Here is a 22,088-nt window from a genome sequence, read left to right on the forward strand (position 1 = left end):
ATTCTACCATCAGGCGTTCTCCACTGTCATCAACAGACTTGAGACTTCTCACCAACTGTCATCCTTAACCTATTGAAGAGAAGATCTTTGAATCTCCTTGATTGGAAGCGTCGCAACCTCCTTGCAGAGTGTTCAGAATCGTAGACAGCAAAATGAAGGATCTACCCCATCTGGCTGGTGTTAATTACAGACCCAGATTGTGGAACTATTGTTACTTGAAATTGAATGATTTTGAATGACAGTGTGTGTGTGAGACTAGGGCTGTCACAATTATTACATAATCGTCTAATCGCGATTATTTGACATAATCGTCATAATCGTTTCCATGTTGAAAAATGTTAAGATATTTATTTTTTCAAGTTAAAAATAGTGGATATAGCCGATCTACAAGCTCACAACGTGTCGCGAAGCTTGTATATCTGCTATTTCCACTATTTTTAACTTGAAAAATAAAATATTTCCACTATCAATGTTCTTTTTAAAGTGTAAAGTTGTCAAATATGTCTTCATTTCTTTGTATATTTGGGTAATGTGTCATATCTGCCATGTGCAACTTCAAAGCTTACAAGACAAACAGAAATGTGGTTGTCAATGACAAAAACACAATTAAATCGTTAATCGCAATTATTTGAGTGACAATTAATCGTCATGTAAAATGTCACAATTGTGACAGCCCTGTATGAGACTGGAGAGAATCTCAGGCAGGCAAAGAAATTACAGTTTGTCTCCATTTTACACTTGTAATGTTCAAGAATAAAAAAACACTCAGTTTGCTTTTAGATCTGCTATTTTCGCAGAAAAAAATAGATCGTCCCAATAAGATATTGTAGTCACAATATCGATAGAGGTATTTGCTCAAAAATATATTAGATTGTTGTTGTTGATATGTTTTTTTCATATCTCCCTGCCCAGAAAAATATAAAGAACAATATGACAACTAGACAATGTCATCTCTCTTTGTTACTTTGAAGACAGCTTCAAGGATGGATGAATGGCTGCTCACTCTTACATATCACGTGTCCGCTTTTCAACTCGATAGCAACACTAACAAGCCCATGCTTCTCCCATTCTCAGGTTTTATGTTCATTTTATCTGCTTTGTATCGATGTGTTTGTCATGATTGATGCGTTTGAAATGCGTATTGATTGGTGTTTGTGCTTCTACTGCTTAGTGTCTGTCATATATGATGTCTGATACCCCCATAGATGTAACCTCTCTGTCAAATCATCTGGATTTGGATGAATTGTATGTGTCTTATATTACCCATTGCTTGTATCTGCTTGAATTTAGGACTGCAACTCGACCATTTGTGTAGAAATGATTCTATCGATTACCTTTTCTATTAATTGAATAATCTTGAAATGTTGATATAGTTTCTATATATAATATATATATATATATATATTTTTTTTTTTGTATAATCGACTAAATTGTGTAGTCTGATTAACCACATATTCCCTGATTTATCATTTGTCGTAGAAGAGTGTTTGTAGAGCTGCTATTTTCATTATAATGTATTATTTCTTATAATGGATTAGTTTGATTAACTGTTGCTCCCCACATGTATTTATGTTAACTGTCACGGGTGCTATTCATCTGTATTATTGGCTCCTAATTATCAACCAGCATCGTTCATCTGGCGATTGTTTGGTATTATGACAGTTTCCTTGCTATATCTATAATTACATGGATAATTGCTTTAATGACACTATATTAATGATATATTGATTGTCTTCTCTTATTTTACAACATCCAGTGTCTTGCCCACAGCTTTGAATGAAATGTTTTGACTTGACCCACGTGAGATTTGATTTGAGTAAACACATATGCATGCGTCATACAGAAACCAATCTGGCTATGGCCATCGCCAAAGAAAAGTTCCTTTTCATTTGAGTATCGTAGCACTATATTCTGTTCCTGAGAGATTATACAGAAACAAACATGCATACAAGATAACAAGATATCGTCTCTGTCGAGCGGAGAAACCTTAGGTCCACTTTTACTTTTCAGGATTCAAATTCAAAAACATAAAAAGTAGCAGATGGACAAGCTCAAAACGCGTCGCAAGCTTGTAGATCTGCTACTTTTGATACTTTTGTGTGAAGTATGTACTATATAGTATGATCAAGAAGGGCATTCATTTACGGAAAAAAACACAAAAAAGTTAAAATATGGACATAAAGAGGTTTCTGCCCAACAGCAACGATATAATAGAGCAAGGGTCTTCAACAGGGGGTCTGGGACCTCTAGGGGGTCCTCATAGTTACTACAGGGGGTCCTCCAAATCTGTGTGTGATATAAACTTTTTTTTACTCTTTTTTTTTTACATTAACCACTTGAACCCTAGCATCCATATTCTGAGAACTTTAGCCAAAAATAGCAGATCTACAAGCTCGCTGCGAGGCGTTGTGAGCTTGTAGATTATTTTTTGGCAAAGAGCTTTGGTGTAGAGGAGGAAAAGAGCAGACTAAGTACAGTGAAAGGTCAAGTTTTATAAGTATTGACGGTTCAAGTGGTTAAATATCCGAAAACACAAATTGACCTGAATCCAAAATACACTGATAATCGTGCTGTTGCAATGAAACTAAGTGGAATCTCTGAAAAGGTTGTGGGGGGTCCCTGCTTCATCTCTCTCTCTCAACTAAGGGGTCCTTGGCCTGAAAACATTGAAGACCCCTGTAATAGAGAAGGAGCCAACAGGACAGATATATAGTTGGGGGACAGAAGCGAGAGTCAGTCAGGCCCACAGCAGATCTGTGGCAGCCAGAGATAATGGGGCTTGATTGGACAACGGTTGGACCGGGGCCTGCTATTGTTCTCCTCGGAACCCCCGTGGCCTGTGTGCCGCTCTGTTGTTACAGGGAGGGAGTGGGGGGGGGGGGGCCTCTTCCTCACGCCACCTGTTGTCCCATCTCCCCTTGTGGGGGACCCCCTTCCCCCACCATTGTCCCTCTGACCCTTTATGACACAAACACAAACATACACACGACAGACACGTGCGTGCGAGGGCGCACACGCGCGCACACGCGCGCACACGCACGCACACGCACACACACGCACACACACACACACACACACACACACACACACACACACACACACACACACACACACACACACACACGTATGTACGCACACACACACACTCCCCAACTAATTCTTTAACCATAAAACAACTTCTTCTCTTGTTGAAAATGGTCCTCACAGTGTGTCATTCTCAAATTCTACTATATTTGTGGGGACATTTAGCCCTCACAAGAATAGTAATACCATAGTAGTGTACACACACACACACACGCACGCACGCACACCATAGACTGTGGGACGCACACACAAACACACACACGCACACACGCACACACACAGCCACCAGTCTCGTTCTCCTTTATCCTGGGCCTAATTAATTCATAGCTATCCTCTGGAGTGAGGTTTGGCCGGTGGGCCAGGCTCAATAACCACCAGACGGTCATCATCCAGAGGGCGAGGGAGGGGAGGGTTAGCCAGAGGCCCCTGGCCTCACTCTGGCCATCTGATCCCTTCCTTCAGGACTGGAGGACCAGCCCTCCATAAGGCCAGGACCTGTAATCCCATGAGTGAAGCCTGGCCTCACTGACTGACTGACAGACAGACAGACAGACACATGAGCTAGAGATGCTGTGTGTTATACATCCAATATAGGCAAACAGACAGATATAGATACATATATTATCGTTGTCGGGTGGAATGTCCTTGTATGTCCAAAACCATTTGTTTTGTATTTATCATTTTAAAAATGATTTAAAATAGTGAAAATAGCCGATCTACAAGCACACAACGCCTCGCACCGCGTGGCGTTGTGTGCTTGTAGATCGGCTGTTTTCACTACTTTTGTGCGACGGCCTTGTATCTTTGCTTTGCGAAAAAAATTACAAATTTGAAACTTGGAGATATGAGGTTTCTGCCCGACAGTAACGATATATAGAATCTAGATGTCTTTTTTATATGTATTATCAATCTGTCCAGATTCTAGATGGATGACAGAGACAATGGATCTCATACAGTAGACAGAATGACTGACAGACAGGTTGGCATCATTCAATTACTGTACATGTAACTATAGGTCCGCTATCTGGGTCTGTAATTAACACCAGCCAAACAGGGTAGATCTTTCATTTGGAGTCTACGTTTCTGAAGCCACAAGACTTCTTTGCAAACAAAATATCAGATGGTCCAGCGTATAGATAATTGTGGTAATTCAGGCAGGCGCGTTAAAGTCGGTCACACACCCTCCGATCACTATGCCCATTAATCCCAACGGTCAACTATACTACGCAGTCTATTTAAGCTGACTACAGGGCTCAGCATGGTTCACAACTACAACTACTATCAGATTGTCAGTGACCAGCCTCCTCCCGTAGTAGGATTTAGGTCATCATTATATCCTGTGTCAGCATGACATTCAATGCGGGATCCTACTGTATCATGTTCTGTTAATATCTCTGAGTCACTGTCGCTTCCACGTCTATTATCATGTCATGTAATAACTGTATTTCTGGGCTCTGCTGGATGGGGGCGGAATCTCACAATGAATCTCACAAAATGTGTCGCGCTTGCACATTTTTGTTCTGGAGCATCATGGAAGTAGCCTGGCTTAGCCAGACAATATCCACACAAGCAATGGCAGATAGAGTTTAGAGGCACTAGGCTATCATGGAAGAAGAGCCGCATGGGCAAACAAAGTGCAATATCATTGCAATAAATGGTTTTCAGCTCGGCGAGTATCCTGAGTGAATTAATAAAATATCAGTTTTTGTGGGCTCATAGTAGCTTACAGGTGAATTCTTTTTGCAATAAAGCGTTGATGGCTCAGCACAACACAAGGACGATTTTTAACTAAACTTTGTGGCTAATAGTACGGCCAGTGTTTTCTCTAATAAAATATCAGCAATGGTGACTCAGCATATAACAAAATATCAGCCACCCTCCCCAGACACACACACACACACACACACACACACACACACACACACACACACACTCCCTATGCTTTCGTTGGCAGATATGTGTGAAATGACAAACTGCTCCCAAAGGCTTGTGAAAGGCATTACATTGGCAGCTATGTTTCCACCAGGAGGTTTGAGATGGGCAACATTTCAGTGAGGTACACATTTACCTCCCCATAGACAACCTTCCAAATGACATATTTATAATGTTGTCAGCCAACCAAATCTATTCTGAATTTCTGCTGTCCTGTCACTATGTGAGCAATGGCTGCTCTGAAAACATCAGCCTCAGATGAAATTAGACACTATTAATAATAACAACGCCTCATCTACAAGAGTTATACAGTGGCTTACATAAGACTGAAAAAGTGGTGGCAATCCTAGGCAGTTAGTTGTAGCTCCCAAACCTTTTAGAGACCCAAACAAGTGAAAATAGCAGATCTACAATAGCCTAGCGCAGCTAAACTCTATCTGCCATTGCTAACACGAGGGAAATATTGTCTGGCTATGCGAGGCTAGATCTACAAGCTCAAAACACGACACGTTGTGAGATTGTAGATCTGCTATTTTCACTAATTAACATTTTTATTATTCATGGCAATTATTAGATTTGATTTGATTTGATTTTATTTATAAAAATGCGTAAAAAACATGTTGGAATTGTTTTTAATTTATGAAAAGGTGTGATCTTTTGAAATTATATAAGCGTTTTATTAAATGTAGGAAACGGAAAAAAGGGGGATATTTACTCCGACGACCCATAAAAATTGGTTCGCGACGCAAACACGGGTCCCGACCCCACTGTTGGGGAAACCAGTGATCCAGTACGCACCAAAAGAGGCCGTATATGTAACCACAGGTCAATATGACTGCCTGTATATGTAACCACAGGTCAATATGACTGCCTCTTGCACTTAAGTTCTTGTAAATCCCCCCCAACCCCCTCATTTGGCCCCGGCCAACAGAGGTTAATAACAGGGGGAAAGAGAACAGCCAGCCCCGAGCCACCTGAGGGGGGCTTGTCGAAGGTGTGTGTGTGTGTGTGTGTGTGTGTGTGTGTGTGTGTGTGTGTGTGTGTGTGTGTGTGTGTGTGTGTGTGTGTGTGTGTGTGTGTGTGTGTGTGTGTGTGTTAGGGGGGGGACGGGGGACACTCCGTCTATCTTATCAGACGACAGCCCATCCTTCCTTCCTACTCCCACCCACCCCCAGCCAATACCAAGGCCCAAATCTATTTCCCACTCACCAAATCCCTAAACCCACAAATCCATTTTTCTGCCTGAGGTCTCTGCAGTCACAGATGACAGGTGTGTGCGTGAGCGTGCGCGCGTGCGTGCGTGCGTGCGCACAAGTCTGGGGGAGGTGTTGCATGGGTGTTGGCCAGCTGGTTCTGTGCTCTTTGGTTTCTGCCAGAGAGGGTTATGGTGGGTGAACAAGCTGGCCCAAGCCATTGCCACACACACACAAAAAACAGCTTCTTACAGCTTCTTTAGCTACTATACAGCTTCTCTAACACAGTGGTCCTCAACCTTTTCAGGCCGCGACCCCCAAAATAATAATTTTAACTGGGGACCCCTCCACCCTACGAGCATTAAGAGTTGAGGCATAATATTTTATATAACACAAATCTATTGTGAAAATAGCAGATCTACATGCTCACAACGCCTCGCAATCCGAGGCGTTGTGAGCATGTAGATCTGCTATGTAGATCTGCTATTGTCTGCCTCTAATATTTGACAATTTGGCCAATGTTAGATTTGTAATTTTAGGGATATTAAAAAGTCCTTAAATCGTCACTTTAGAAACTTGAATAAACCCTCTATACACTTACATTTTATGTTGGTTTGTTTACTGTTGAGTGAAATACTCAAAATAATTTGAATACCCCCCTGGGGGTCCCGACCCACAGGTTGAGAAGAACCACTGCTCTAACAAACACACACACACATGTGCACACGCACGCACGCGACATAGAGGGACAGGGGTTTCATGGATGGACCCCCGGTCGTCGTCGTCACCTCCTCACCTGTTTCATTCCCTACATACCGACAGGGCAGCTGCCATCTTTTGGGACCTCGGAGGCGTGACCTCCAAACAACCTCCGAGGTGCTAAGGTATAGAGGGCACAAAGGCCTCAGTCAGATGTAGCCCCCCTCCACCCATCAGTCAGTTTGAATTGAAAATCCCTCTGAACCCCAGCAACCACCACCACCACCCCGCCCCACCCCGCCCACCAGCCTGCCTGCCTTTTACAAAACACCCATCTCTCCCTCTCCAATGGGCTTGCATATTCATGAGCCATAAAACCGGTCAGTAGAGACGTTGTAGGAGCGGTAATAAAAGTGTCAGCGGTATAAAACACTCAACAATGCAGCCTGGAGTGGCTGGCTGGCTGGCTGCGGCGCTCTCTGAATGTCATAGACAACCCAACCCCGGGTTGGGTGGGTGTCTAACTCTCAGAGTTAAGAGTCGCCCACGCTGAGGGTTTTATGCCGCGTGTGCTCAGGCTGCTGTGCTTGGCTGACTGTTATGCATCCGACAAGTACCGCCGTCTAGCTATCTATTTCTTTTATGTGTGGAATCGACATGATTAGTGTGGAAAACCCACGTGTACAAAAAAAAAAAAGAATATAGAAGACATATAGAGGTTGTTGTTTGTGTTGTCCCAATGGATATCGTCACTGTCGGGGAGAAACCTTGTATCTTCAAGTTTCACATTTGTATGTTTTTTTTCATAGAGTAAAGCCCTGCTTCATCATACAAGACTGTCACACAAAACTAGTGAAAATAGCAGATCTACAAGCACACAACGCCTCGCGATGCGAGGCGTTGTGTGCTTGTAGATTGGCTGTTTTCACTAGTTTAAATCATTTTAAAGATGATAAATACAAAACGAACAGTTTTGGACATACAAGGTTTTCAGCCGACAACGACGATATAGGCCTAGAGATATTGGCCACTTTATAGGTGAAAATTGTTGGAGATTGCCAAAATAGCAGCTCACAACGCGACATATCACGATTCACGACAGACACGTTGTGAACTTGTAGATTGGCTGCTTTCACAATTCATTGTATAACAAAGTATAGATTAGTTAATGCAGGAATGGAATGCATTAGGCAAAGGAAGAGATACAGTACAGTATGTGAGTCATAGTGGCAGATGACAACTACACATAGATTAATAAACAAATATATGAAAATGTATTCATTAAATGGTGCACTGAATATAAGAGAATACATTGAATGATTGATGCAGAGTTTGCAGACTGTGCATCACACATAATATATAGGCTATTACCTGTCAAGTGCTTCAATGGCAGGGCATGAATTAATGTTTGCTGTGTTTGTAATGTATTCACTTTCATGCATTCATCAATGTTGTATGTGTATCCCTGTGTCTGAAGCATGCAGAAAACATACAGACGTCAAGTGACATGACATGTGATTATAAGCCTGTGTTCATGATCACACAAAAAACAATGGCGGACACTCCGGACAGTACTTGAAATGAATATACTGTACTGCCGTGGCTTTCTAACTTCTTGAGACCGATGCGCAAAATAACATTTCAAGGCACAGCGACACAGTGGCTATTTTCACAATTTTTGAAGATTTATGTATAGTTTCTTATTAAATAATAATAATACTCCCCCTAGGGAGGGGACGATAGGAAACAATCATATCACGATTATTGTGTCAAAAGAAATCGTGATTTACGATATTATCACAATAATCAAAATCCATTATCCTGGGGTGGAACATTTGCCAAAAAATAGCCGATCTACAAGCTCACAATGCTGTAGATCGGCTATTTTTTGGCAAAGACATTTGATAAAATTACTGTATCAAGTATGTATATTATAAGTACCTTTTACCAATAGAGAGTTTAAGTGGTACCGGATATGCAGCTTGGCAAATAAAAGGTGAATTGATCCCAGTGCATGACGGATGACGATATCACGATAAATTAAATCTCCACGAGTGTGGAGTGTTTTTTATCCCGATAAACGATAATATCGCGTATCGTTCCATACCTACTTGAATCTATACTCAAGGGCTCTACACCAGCAGGTGACTGGAATCAGTCTGTGAAGGGTTAAACCTCCTGAACCCACTAGCTATCCCACAGTGCTGGCTCTGAGCCAGCACAATCGGACACACCCACACCCACACCCACACCCACACACACACACACACACACACACACACACACGTTCACGCAATACTGACACACACGACTCCCTCTCGGCTCCCTCGATGGCTCCTAGTATTCGGCTGAAGAGTAAAGCGAGACCATGCCACAAAGTGCCACGTTGTGATGCCACAACATTGATGCCATGCTGAGCCCTTTGGCACGGCTACCTGGGCTTATGAACACACAGGGTCTCATCTCTGGCCCCGCTGGCACCACGCTGAGAGAGGGCTGGCAGGACCTGGCTTTGGGGGGCTGGCACTAAGCTGGCACACTGGCACATGCCAATGTTTACAGAACCTCTCTCCCTGGGGTCTGAGCTCCAAAATGTAGCAGGATAGCGTGTGTCTATGCATGTGCATGTGTGTTATTACCTAATCTGTATACAAATTTGGCTAACAATTAAGCTTCCTGGTAACAAGGGGAAACGTGACACACAGTCTACACTGTTCCTCCAATCGCATGCATGCTGAAGATTTGAAAGAGGATTTAAGATTGTTATCTACATGAGAGGAAATGCCAGGGACTCAACCTGGGAAATGACTTGTGTGTTACTTTGCACACATTGTTTGTTTGTGTATCTGTGTAGACATTGAAAAAAAAGGGGAAAAAGTAATCTCCCCGGGGATCCAAACATTGGGCAGGGAGGAAGTGTACAGCAAGCCAGACAGAGAAACTGACCGACAGACAGTCTGCATGGCCGCTTGGAATAAGAGAAGCAGATATCAAAGCAAGGAGTCTGGTAGTGAATTCCACAGAAGCATTGGATAAAAAGGAAAGCCCTCGGGGCTGTAAACATGGCCCTGTGCAACCTCACAGCACGCCGTTGGAGACTCAATTGATGCTACCCGACAACGGAGCACTGAATCGGTGCTTTGTGACAGTGAGCCAGTGCGCTGCAGGTCACTGGATGCTACTGGGACGGGGCATCACAAATTCATTCACATCAACTCACATGGTATTATTATCATGCCAAAGAAATACTATAGCATTCAATGTTCTAATTTGTGCATATAAAACAGTCTCACAGTCTCTCAGTAAAATTCAGTAGAGTATTTTACGGTGAACTCTCCTTCACTTGCTCAATATTTTTTGAAAGCAATGTTTTCATCAAAGACCTTCTTCAGGCACTGTCAGTCTGTTCCGTCGTCACCGTGTAATCATGGGGCCGTTGATGTTTTTATAGACACCAAAACAAGCTCTGTTCGACTTAAAGTGATGTTAATTACTAGTTTTATTTTGTCTAGCAATGTGTCACGACTGCTGCCAGTATTAATGGTGATTTATACTTAATTGTACAGCGAACGTGTGCTGCGAGCATGCGACACATTACGATGTTGTACACTCGTTGTATTCGGTGCGCGACACTGCACACAGCGAAGTATATCAAGCCCTAAATGTCCAGAGCACTTGCCTTAAATGTCCAGAGCACTTGCCTTGACCATATTATCAACACATGAAATGTGCCACGGCTTAAAAGTAAAGCAGAGAAAGAGGAGGCATTTTTCATCTTGAATCTGGAACCTGCTATATAACACTGCTCGCCAATCTCCATTTCAGAAAACATTCTCCCAGGAACACGCTCGATAAGTGCTGAATGTTTTACAGCTTAGACAGTGAACCTTGTCAAAGTCAACAAAGAGACCAAGGTTACTCTTGAGTCTTCACTCACGTCAGGGGTAGGCTTATTTCTTTTTGTATAGATGAGTCATTCTAATAGCAGATGGAAGATCTGTGCTTTTCTGTGGAAGAAGCAGTCTGGGGAAATTCACCGTGATTAGGTTAGGGTCCCGGATTCTTCAAGGAAAACACGATGCCCGCCCTAAAGGTGTATGACGGGAGTCTAGGATTTCACAGGTTTTTTGTGTACCGTGAGTGCAAGTCTTTTCCCTCATTCAGCTGGTTCGTGTTAGCGCAATGAGGAATTCCTGGAATGGTTTTGAGTTTTAAGGGTGGACAACACTGCTAGAGGCCAGGCAGAGAGGAAAGGGATGGGGGGGAAACACGTTTACTGGTTCTTCTTTAAAAGCTGCTGACTGCGAGTGCTGTAGCTCAAACCAGTCTGTATGAGTAACGATAACGGATGCTCATTTTGTGTAAGGTATTTGTAAAATACATACATTGTGCCACAAGACTCCAAAGTCAGTCAATCTCTTGGCCAATAAAATACAACTTATAGTGGCATGTGATGCTACAGAATAAACATAGTTTTACACTGTAATTCATGAACATCCTCCGCGATTGAACATCTTCGATATTAAATTCAAATGACTTCTGCAGCTGTCAAAACTGTAAATGACCTGTGACCCTGTAAGGCAATAGCACGTGCTCTAATCTAATAGAAAAGCTAAATCTAATTGGCCCCATACACATTTCATTAGAGCGCTAACGATCACCAGCAGTCCTGCTGTGCGGGAAATAAAAAATGACGGCGCTTTTTGGAAAACACTCTGACAGGAGGTTGTCTCTTTCTGGGGTGTTACAGCAAATTCTGGGCCCTGGGTACAAGGATTCACTGCGGGTCCCCCATGCAAACGTATTATTACACATAATCTTGTGCTTTAACTATTGAAAAATAGCAGATATACAAGCTCGCAGCGCGGCACAAGCTTGTAGATCTGCTATTTTTGAATATTTCAAATCCTTCAAAGGTTTTTTGAAAAACCTATGTTTGTCAGTGGTGCTCAAACGTTTTCAAGTGAAGGACCCCCCAAAATGATGTATTTGGCCACGGACTCCCATCTCAAAATTTTGTTCCAGGGACCCCCCAGGAGCAAAATTTGAGTTACAAATGTTCACTTAAAAAAATACATACATACAAAGATTTTAACGACTTAAAAAAAAAAAGCAGATCTACAAGCTCACAGCACGGCACTCGGTGCAGCGCTGTGAGCTTGTATATCTGCTATTTTTCAATAGCAAGGGCCCTAGTAACTCAGTCCCACTCCCCCCCCCCCCTTGTGACGCCCCTGGTCTCATTTCTATTTTAGCTGACATCTGCCTGCAAGAGGTTGCACAGTAGAATCCTCCTGTGATCATTCAACTCTCAGGGTAGAATGATCACTGAGGATTTTACTGCCAGCTAGTGAGTCAAACCATCCCCCATCCCCCCTATCCGCCCACCAAGAACGTCTCCCAGTCAGTCTTCCTGTCCAGTGGCGACAGCTGTTATCTTCTCGCCGGGGCTGTCGGCCATCTACATTAAACGGAGCAGTCAACGGAGCAGTCAGAGAGAGAGAGGCGCTCAGAATACGACAGAGGTCCGACTCTTCACAGTGGCGGGGGAAGAAGACAGATAGGCAGAGGTGGAACGAGTACCCAATTTTGTTATTTAAATAGAAGTAGTAGAATATACGCTGTTACAAGTAAACGGTCTGCTCTACTAGAGTGAAAGTATTGACGTAAAATAAATAAATACAAATCTACTGTAAATATATTTAGAGTGCCTGAGTAATTATAATTAGTAACTAACTTGTCAAAGTGGCTGATCTACCAGCTCACAACGTGTCACATGACGACTAAATCTGCACAACTAGTAACTAAAAGCTGTCAAATAATTGTAGTCAAGTATAAAGTACAATAATTGCCTAAATATAATGTATTGAAAAATGGAAGTAAAGTAAAAGTACCTCAAAATGTTATACATTTGAGGAAACCTCATTATGCCAAAAACTGTTACTTTTCAGCATTAAAATTTAAAGAATAGAGTTGCTTCGCGCCGCATTTCGAGCTTGCAGATCTGCTACTTTTGATGCTTTTCTGTGACACTGTACTAGGATCAAGTCGGACATTAATTTACAAGGAAGAATTTGGAGATAAGAGGTTTCTGCTCGACAGCAGTGAACTGTATTTTAGTTACGTTCCACCTCTGCAGATAGGAGAGATGTCTGAGGCTGGCGGGGGAAGTGTGACAGGAGGCAGAACAGGGGGGCCTTGGGGTGAAAAGCTGCCACGATACTCAACACCAAGGTCGAGGGTTACAACTAGAGTTAAGTCTGCTGAGTGATGCCCACGATAAGAGACCACAGTGTCCGTTGCAGATGCTCCTTGCCCAGAGCAGATTGTCTCTCCAAAACAGACCTAATACACATGCATATCGTTGCTTATCTTATCTCCATATTTTAACATTTTGTTTTCTTTTTATACATATTCTCTCTTCATAAATTAATTCCCTACTTGATCATACTACAGCATCAGACAAAAGTATCAAAAGTAGCAGATCTGCAGCTTGCAGATGCAGCACGAAGCAAAATGTCCTGAGCTTGTAGATCTGCATTTGCTTTTGTATTTGAATCCTGAAAGTAACTGTTTTGTACAGCACATATCTATGTCCATAACAGCAAATTGTTTTCGTAAATAGAAATTTGTGCTTTTCTTTTGTCGATGGTGTAACATCGTCAGGTTATTCCATTGTGCACTTACAACAGAACTGCCTTTAATTTCCTTTCCATATGAAATCGACACGGCAAGAATAAACAGCGGTTAATAAGAGGGACCATGTGGCAGACATGGAGCAACTCCCTTGCACGCACATGCACACACACACGCACACACAAAACCAGCACCAAAAACAAAGACACTTACTTGCAACTTCCAGCGACGCGTTGCGGCTGACCGCCTCGCCCAGGTAGTTGCGCGCCACGCACACGTAGACCCCCTCGTCGGGCTTGCTTCGTCTGCCGTGCACAATGCGCAGGAAGAAAAGCGAGCCGCTAGGCAAGAGCATGCGATGGGAACGTGGGTCCTCCCTGTCGGTCTCCACGCGCTCGCCGTCCTTGTACCACTCGACCATGGGAGACGGCCGCCCCTCTGCCTTACAGTTGAGGGTGGCCGGCTCACCTTTGGACACTATTAGATCAGATGGGTGCTCCACGATACGCGGAGCGGCATCTTCCAACCGAGGCCGGGATCCTGGTGGACAGAGAGAGACAGAATACAGGTTAGATTTGGTCTTCAGTTGTTATGAAACCAGTACTACGAATGTTGGTGAAGACCATTTTTAGAACAAGAGTTCTACTGTATGTTGCAACAAGCAACAAACACGTGTTGTATTGTAGGCAGGGCTCCAGACTAACTTTTTCACAGGTAGCACCGGTGCCACCTACCTTTTCATTAGGTAGCACCACCAGAAATTAGGTAGCACCATCTTTGGGCAGCACTAAGTCCTTACTAAGCAACCTATCTCTATGGGAGTAGAGCAACTACACCTAACGTGGCAGACAGCATTATATCGGCTATTTAATTAATTCAACAATGAAACAACCCATCAGTTTAAAACATACATTAAGGCAGGACCAATTAAAGTTCCCAGGCATAAATGACGAAAAGACGTAATTATACTGAGCTTCTTGCCTTATCATTTTAGCGTCACCATTTACATTCATAACATTCATATAGAAAAGAGTGATAATATACAGTATAGAGCCAAATGGCCTCCAATGTTAAGGACTGCAAAAGAGAAAGGAGGGGTTAATGGAGATCAGGCAGAGTACGCTCCATCTAAAGGACAGAAGAGCAGCTAGAGAATAGAATGCTATAAAATGGTCTACATGCAGCGAGGTGAACTCAATCTAACAGGCCAGAGAACCAGGCAGTAAACAATGTGTCGTTTCAAGCACCATTAACAAAGAGTACAGTGCTATATTGCCATGGAAGCAAGGACACGAGGTAAAGGACTAGTAAGGCTTATACAAATCACATAGCGGCTGCCTTTTTCCTTTCTTTTTTTTTTTTACATTGCAACCACTTGTAGGGCTGTCACAATTATTACATAATCGTCTAATCGCAATTATTTTACATAATCGCGATTATTTTACATAATCGCGATTATTTTTCATAATCGTCATAATCGTGAATGTTGAAAATGTTTCATATATATATTTTTTAAAGTAAAAAATAGTGGAAATAGCAGATCTACAAGCTCACAACGCGTCGCATCAATGTTATTTTTTAAGTAGAAAGTTGTCAAATATGTCCATTATTTCTTTGTATATTTAGGTCATGTGTCTTATCTGCCACGTGCAACTTCAAAGCCTAAAAGCCAAACAGAAATGTAATTATCAACGACAAAAACACAATTAAATCGTTAATTGCAATTATTTGAGTGACAATTAATCGCCATGTAAAATGTCATATCGTGACAGCCCTAACCACTTGTGTTCAAGAGGGAAGTGGATGGTCCAACGCAAAATATTCCCTGCTATCTAAAGTTTGCACAGTAAAAACCTAGAGTGACAACTTAACTACATGAACCCTGGCGTCCCTATTCTGGGGCAAATATTCTACAAGTTCACAATGTGTCGCAAAACGACACGTTGTAGATCGCTAGCAGATTGGCTATTTTTGACAAATTTGGAAAAAGGCTTAAGTGGTTCATGATTTTATTTCGTATCACTCAAAAAGTAATTTGTCTTCATTTGTTTGATTACAAGTCAAGAACATAACCTTTTTGTCTCAGGCATATAGTATATTCGTTCTGTGCATGAAATAATGCTTATAATGTAGCAATGAATTGTGAAAGGCAGCCAGTTCAAGGTTATTTCTTCAATATTCATAGAATTGTACATACACCACCAATGGCTTTTAATAAGAAAAGTTGAAACATAAATCGAGAGACAGACAAAGCGGGAAGAAAGCGTGGAAGCGAGGTAATTCCCCCCACAGGCGCTTGACAAGCTTTGAAATAGCGCAGCCCCCCCCCCCCCCCCCCCCCCCCTTCCTCCAAGTGAATGACAGCTTGTTGGTGGGACAATTAAGTATAAATAGCACTAACGCAATCTCAAGCACCATAGACTATAAAGAAGTTTTCCGCAGGAGAGCGTTTTAGGGAATAACACCAGCAGTTCTGTATTCTTCCACAGTGTTTGACAGAATAACAAAACGCCGTTCCACTCCTGATAGTTGCAGGCATCATTATTTTTGAATCTTTTTCACGCACAGTCGGAAGACAGCAAAGCTTTTTTTTCCCCTCCCACTCAGTTAATTAGCTGAGCTACCCAGAGACTGGTGGATAGGGGTTCTTCTAACGTGTTACCCATCCACTTGTGGGTGTAGGAAAAAGAGTTCAAACGTTCTGTTGATACAGTTGTGCGGGGTAGAAAGAGGGGAGTCACATCCCCCCGTCAGAATTCTACCCCTCAAAATTGACAGCTCTGAAAGTGAAGTGTTTTTTGGGGGGGATACAGAGTCGCTTCAGATCGTCATTGCAATTTCAGTGCAATTACATTCTCTCCATTCCAAAATGCTAGTCCAGAATGCTGCTGCTTGACCATGCAGGGCCTCCAGAAGTTCTCGTGTGACAGATTGCTCTTCACTAGCTCCCCCTCAAATTCAGAATCCAGAAGTTACCAGGATAACTAAACAGAGCTCAGATGGTCAGGCACCTGCCTACAGTACATTAGAGCAGGGGTCTTCAACGTTTTCTGGTCAAGGACCCCTTAGTTGAGAGAGAGATGAAGCAGGGACCCCCCCACAACCTTTTCATAGATTCCATATTATCGTTTGACAGCACAATCACCAGTGTATTTTGGATTCATGTGAATTTGTGTTATCAGATATTTAACCACTTGAGCTGTCATTACCTAATAAACTTGACCTTTTACTCTGTACTTAGTCTGCTCTTTTTCCCCTCTACACCAAACCTCTTTGCCGAAAATAGCCGATCTACAAACTCACAATGCCTCGCAGCGTGAGGCGTTGTGAGCTTGTAGTTCTGCTATTTTTGGCTACACTTCTCAGAATACCGGTCTGAACACCAGGGTTCAGGTTGTTAATATGAAAAGGATTGGAAGATTTGGAGGACCCCCTGTATTAACTCTGAAGACCCCCTTGGGGTCCCGGACCCCCCGTTGAAGACCCCTGCATTATAGATCGACTGCAGCCCTATGCCACCAGCAATCTCTATATTCTTTTCTTTTTTTATATTAGTGTTTTATGTAACATACTGTAAGTACTTTGATTTATTTATCTGTGAAGCACTTGGTGACATCTCTGCTCTCCAAAGGTGCCATTTTCATACCAAAGGTGCTGAAAATAAGTATTTTCCCACCCCTTTTTTACTGTTTTCCCTTTTCCTCTTGAATTTATATTTATATAAGCAGTGCTGTGTTCTACCTGTCATGCGGGTATACGGAGTATACCCGCAGTATTTTTGAAAAAGAGTATGCCTTTGTGAACCTTTCAAAGTAGCGTATCTGATAGGCATTATGCAGTGGCGTATATGCGCTGGCCACACGAATCATAGATTATAGTAAAAAAAAAAGTTGAATCAATTATTATAGATATGCATTGAGTTGCAAAGTGAGTAAATAAGCATTTTGTATTAATCCCTGTATAGTTGTTCTACATTTTATGCAATCTGGGTTGTAGCTGAGAATATAGCCCCTGTAGAACAAATATTGATTGAGGAATTCAATTAAAATAACTGTGACTTATTAACTGTGCAGTTTTGACTCAGAAGGTATAACCCAGGGGAAATAATGGGTCACTCAGCAATACTTGTCAACCTATGAAAACATGAAATTATTAGTTATTACCTAAACTTGTTCTTGAGTGTGCTGTTGTGCATATAACTACTAATCAGTTGCATTGCATGCATTGTGCACACCATTTTTCTATGCAATATATTTAAAAATATTTTAAACTCAAAATTATCTTTTTAAAGAAGCCGAAAGATAAATTTGACTAAATCAATCAACATTAGTAGGGATGGACATCGGAATCGGCCAATATCAAAAATCGGCAGGTATGATATCAAACCGGCCGAATCGGTGACCAGCAGGTCACTGACATAAATACCGGTTTTATGCAGATTGTGTCTATGGCACTGCACAGCATGATGCTCTGGTCCTGTGACTAAAGTAAACATTAACAAGTAGCAGCCAGTCTACTTAGTGGCAGCCTACAGAATACAGATGGTGCTGATTACCTTTGCAATGTAAGGATATATTCCATAATCCTGTGTCAATGTCGTCTTCAAAAAGAAGGGGGAAAAAAAGCATGCGTCACCTGCTTTCCTCCTGCCTAGTCCAGACGGTCATATTAGACTGGATATTGTCTGTGATTTGGGATATTGTACTATTGTGATTGAGTTGGCATTAGTGTTCTTCTAGCTTATTGGTACTCAAATTGAAGTATGTCTTGTAGACCTACTTGGCCTGAAAAAAGGGTATTGGAGCAACCCTATTTTCTAGTTCTTAGCTAAAATCGGTATCGGAAAAATCGGTTTTGGCAGGTCAGACCTTCATAAAACCGGTGGATCGGTATCGGCCAAGAATTTTGCAATCGGTCCCTATCTAAACATTAGGCATACTTCCATCCCAAAACATACATAAATGGAACAAATGCCAAAATCAATGTACCTTTAATCCATGTGCATGAAGCATGTACTGTTTTTATTCTTCTTTTTGAGAGGCATGGTTGTTATTATTTCACAATTATTCAAGATACCAATAAGGTAAGAGAAATGCTCTTTCTGCATATTAAAAGCTACACTGAAGCATCGAAGGTAAAACATTCACTATTCTCCTCCTGTTGTTCATCTTCTCTCTCATGAAAAAATGTCTGACTACATTAAAACAGTAATCATTTCATTAAATGCCTCTCTTCCCTCAGGGTCTCTGAGCAGTACATCAGCTAATAGCTTTAAGGCAGCACATGTAGTGTATCATGGCTGGACCGAGAAACTGGTAGCGGTTTGCTGGTGGGAGGGTGGGTGCGGTACTGTGGCAAGAACTCAGCAGGACGGAGCCTTTAAGAGCTGACTCATACATTTTACAGAATAGGCTGGTCACAACAAGCCATGTGGAAATGTTAAGCGCAGGTTTTTAAAGGGGAAGAGGCCATCACCTGAGACTGAGCTAAGTATTGTCAAGAGGTCCCCAAAGCAGAATGTCACTTAACAACATAGCTTTCACTGTATGAACCTGCTATGGCAGCGACTCTGCCTAGGCTCTTGTAAGTGATGGTAATTTACTGCTGACTGCAACAAAAAAGGTGAATCCCTTCATCTTTCAGCTGTATGAACACAGAGAAATGCACAGGTGGTGGCATCGTGTATTCTGTAGATCAGTTAACTTGTCAGCAACCTTTTTGAAATGAAGTGCCATGTTTTTATTTTCTAGAGTGTCAGTGTGCCATGTCAACATACATTTTAATTAAAAATATTTTGATTGGCAGGACATTGTTATAACGATCATTAGACCCAGAGCAATAATCCACCTATCTCCCCGACTCCCTCCCCAGTCAGAGTTCAGAGTTTTAATGAATGTAGAATTTGCGCAAGATGTAATTTTCATTTAAAATAAAAATCCTCTCTCTCACACTTCTGCCAATGATCACCCTCCCCTGTGCCAATGTTAGCACCTGTGCTGTGCCTAAGGTTGCCTACCCCTGCTGTAGATGATTCATTATTTGAATATAAAAATGTGTAACGATTATTATATGAGCCTTTTCTAGCTGAGGGTTGGGAAAGTACAGTTTTCAGAGACCACAAAAATATGTAGCCCACTGAGCTGTATCCCCTTTAAGGTGGCGGAGGCACAACACACAAGTCAGTCAATGCTAAGCCTATACAGAAAACACATTAATATAATATAAATTCTGCTCAACCACTTAAATCCTATATACTTTGCTGATTGGGCCCCCAGGGGTCCATAGTTTTCTCCCTCATTTTCTCCCTCTACATCAAATCTCTTGATGTAAAGATATCTCTGAAAATAGCCACAAGCGACCTCCAAGTGATCTACAATGTGTTGTGGTGAGATGCATTCAGATTGTGAACTTGTAGACCTTTTTTTTTTACAAAATATTGGCCAATGTTTGCCTATTATGACATATCCAGAACAGAGATGGAATCAGATTCATGTGGTTAAAGAGGATGTAAGTGATATGTTTTTGTTAAATATTAGCTCTATATTCTGATAGCAATCACTGCTACACATCAAATTCATGCGCATTCTGAACAGGCTCGGTGAAAAAGTGAACGTGAACACGTAGCAATAACCACCTCTTTGTGGAGTTCTCTGATTGGATAAAACGAGTATCCTGACCTGAAAATGTATTTACAGTTCGGTGCAGTGACTGACTGCTATCAGAATATAGCTATGTAACAGTTATTAACAAAAACGCATCGCTAACACACACCCTATTTAATTACTTTTTTCACCCTATGATTGAGCCCACAGTGACGTTTACTGCAAAATCTAAAAAGTCTTGCTGGATGCTTTCCTGATATGGATTATTTCTCCACTGCTGGTTCAATGCACACTAATGTACAGGTACAAACGTTTTTTAAACCGTGGATATGATAAAAGATACAACAAGAGCAAGTAAAAGTAAAAGGGAAGAGAAAAAAATACATATCAGCAAGAGTACAAGACCAGCGAGAGAAATAGCTTTTAGGTTTGGTTTGGTTTTTCTTTGCCATTGGGAGCAGAAAGCGAAAGCGGTGCTATAGTGTTCTCTCTATAATGGAGGATTGGGAAGTGCTGATGCTGTATTTTCCTCTCATCTATAACTTGAGCAAGAGACTTGTCTCTCTCTACTGGTATAAAACAAGTGCAAGCGCACCAGTGCCAAAGTCTCTCTCACTCTCTCTCACTCTCTATTTTACCAGACACACTGAGTGGGCTTTCATCCATGAGCAGATTTACATCCTGTGGAAAGTAGAAAATGAAATCAGCACACATCCCAACCCAACAATACCCACATATATCACAAGTCTGGCTATTCTGACCAGCATTCAGGCAGACAAGCTATTTGCATGCAGAGGCATGAAGTGGACATTGGTCCAATTGTGGGGGACAGTTGCAGGGGTGAATTACCAAACGGGTCAAAGGGTCCTGCCTTATAGCAGAGCCCCAAAGGTCCTACTGAAAACTGAAGGAATAGCCAATAATAGTCATCTTCACACTGAATATGTTACAAGAAACAAACCATCATTGTTACCATGTTACACAAGTGCATTGTTGATGCAGAAGTAAACTTTGGTGGACAAGAGTAGTCCTCTTGTCCAGTAGGCATTAGGATTAGGTCAACTGAATAATTGTTCACTTCTTTCAAGCATGAAAAGACATGGCTTGGCAAAAGTCAATCCTGGACAGAAGTGTGAATACCATCACCTCAAATCCTTATCAGTCTGTGGCGGCACTTAAAAAAAGAGAAAAAAAAAGATTACGTCAGTGTGGGTTAGTAATTGAAATTAAAGGCTAACCTGCCCATCCCCCCATCCAATTGTCACTGCTAATGTCCACAGAAGGATCGAGTCAGCTCTGGTACTATAACAATAGCCCTACCAACAATACAAAGGAATAGGTTCAGAGAAGGAGAGAATAACCTTACAAAAAGAACAAAATTAGCCACTTTGTCATTCCTATTCTCATTCCTCCCACATCTATGAGCCAGGCTCCCTCCGACAGAATGTGTTGTTTTATAGCTAAAGTCCCCTCCGCCTCCTGCTCTCTACTTCCACCAAAGCCTGCAAATTTATTTGCAAATGTGCATTCAAAGTGAAATTGGCAGCAGTAGAGATGGAAAGAGGTGGGCTGGGGGTGTTTTCCCTCCAGCCTCCTACTCATTGACCCTTGGGGGGCCAACAACAAAATGAGACACTTGCATGAGAATGCCAACTAACAGCCATAAAGCTACCACCTCCTTAATTGAGCCTCTGTTGCGGGGTCTTTGCAAAAGGGAAACTGGGTGCCTTTATCGTGTCTCAGTTTGGGCCATCAATGGCTTCATGGTTAAGGGGCATTTTTACTACAGGGCCACATGAATATAGAGAAAGAGCAAACTCCCACAGCAGGCCTAAGTTAAAATATGCCATTTTCCACTTACAGAGCTCTGCATGACACCCTCCAAGCAGGACAGCCAGTTCCTCAGAGAGCAGCTTGCATACTTTTGGCTCTGTTTTTAGCA

The 22,088-nt window shown here is 42.1% G+C and overlaps 1 protein-coding gene across 1 annotated transcript in view; it reads right to left on the bottom strand.

Annotated features, from left to right (window-relative positions):
* robo3 (roundabout, axon guidance receptor, homolog 3) overlaps positions 1-22,088 on the bottom strand; it is a 245,976-nt gene that overhangs the window by 68,889 nt on the left and 154,999 nt on the right. The window contains exon 4 of the mRNA XM_080749930.1: positions 13,758-14,084. Coding sequence (XP_080606056.1) covers positions 13,758-14,084 — 327 coding nt within the window. The remainder of the gene's footprint in view (positions 1-13,757; positions 14,085-22,088) is intronic.

This window comes from Nannobrachium achirus (genome assembly GCF_963921795.1).
Source record: "Nannobrachium achirus genome assembly, chromosome: 19".
Classification (NCBI taxonomy): domain Eukaryota; kingdom Metazoa; phylum Chordata; class Actinopteri; order Myctophiformes; family Myctophidae; genus Nannobrachium; species Nannobrachium achirus.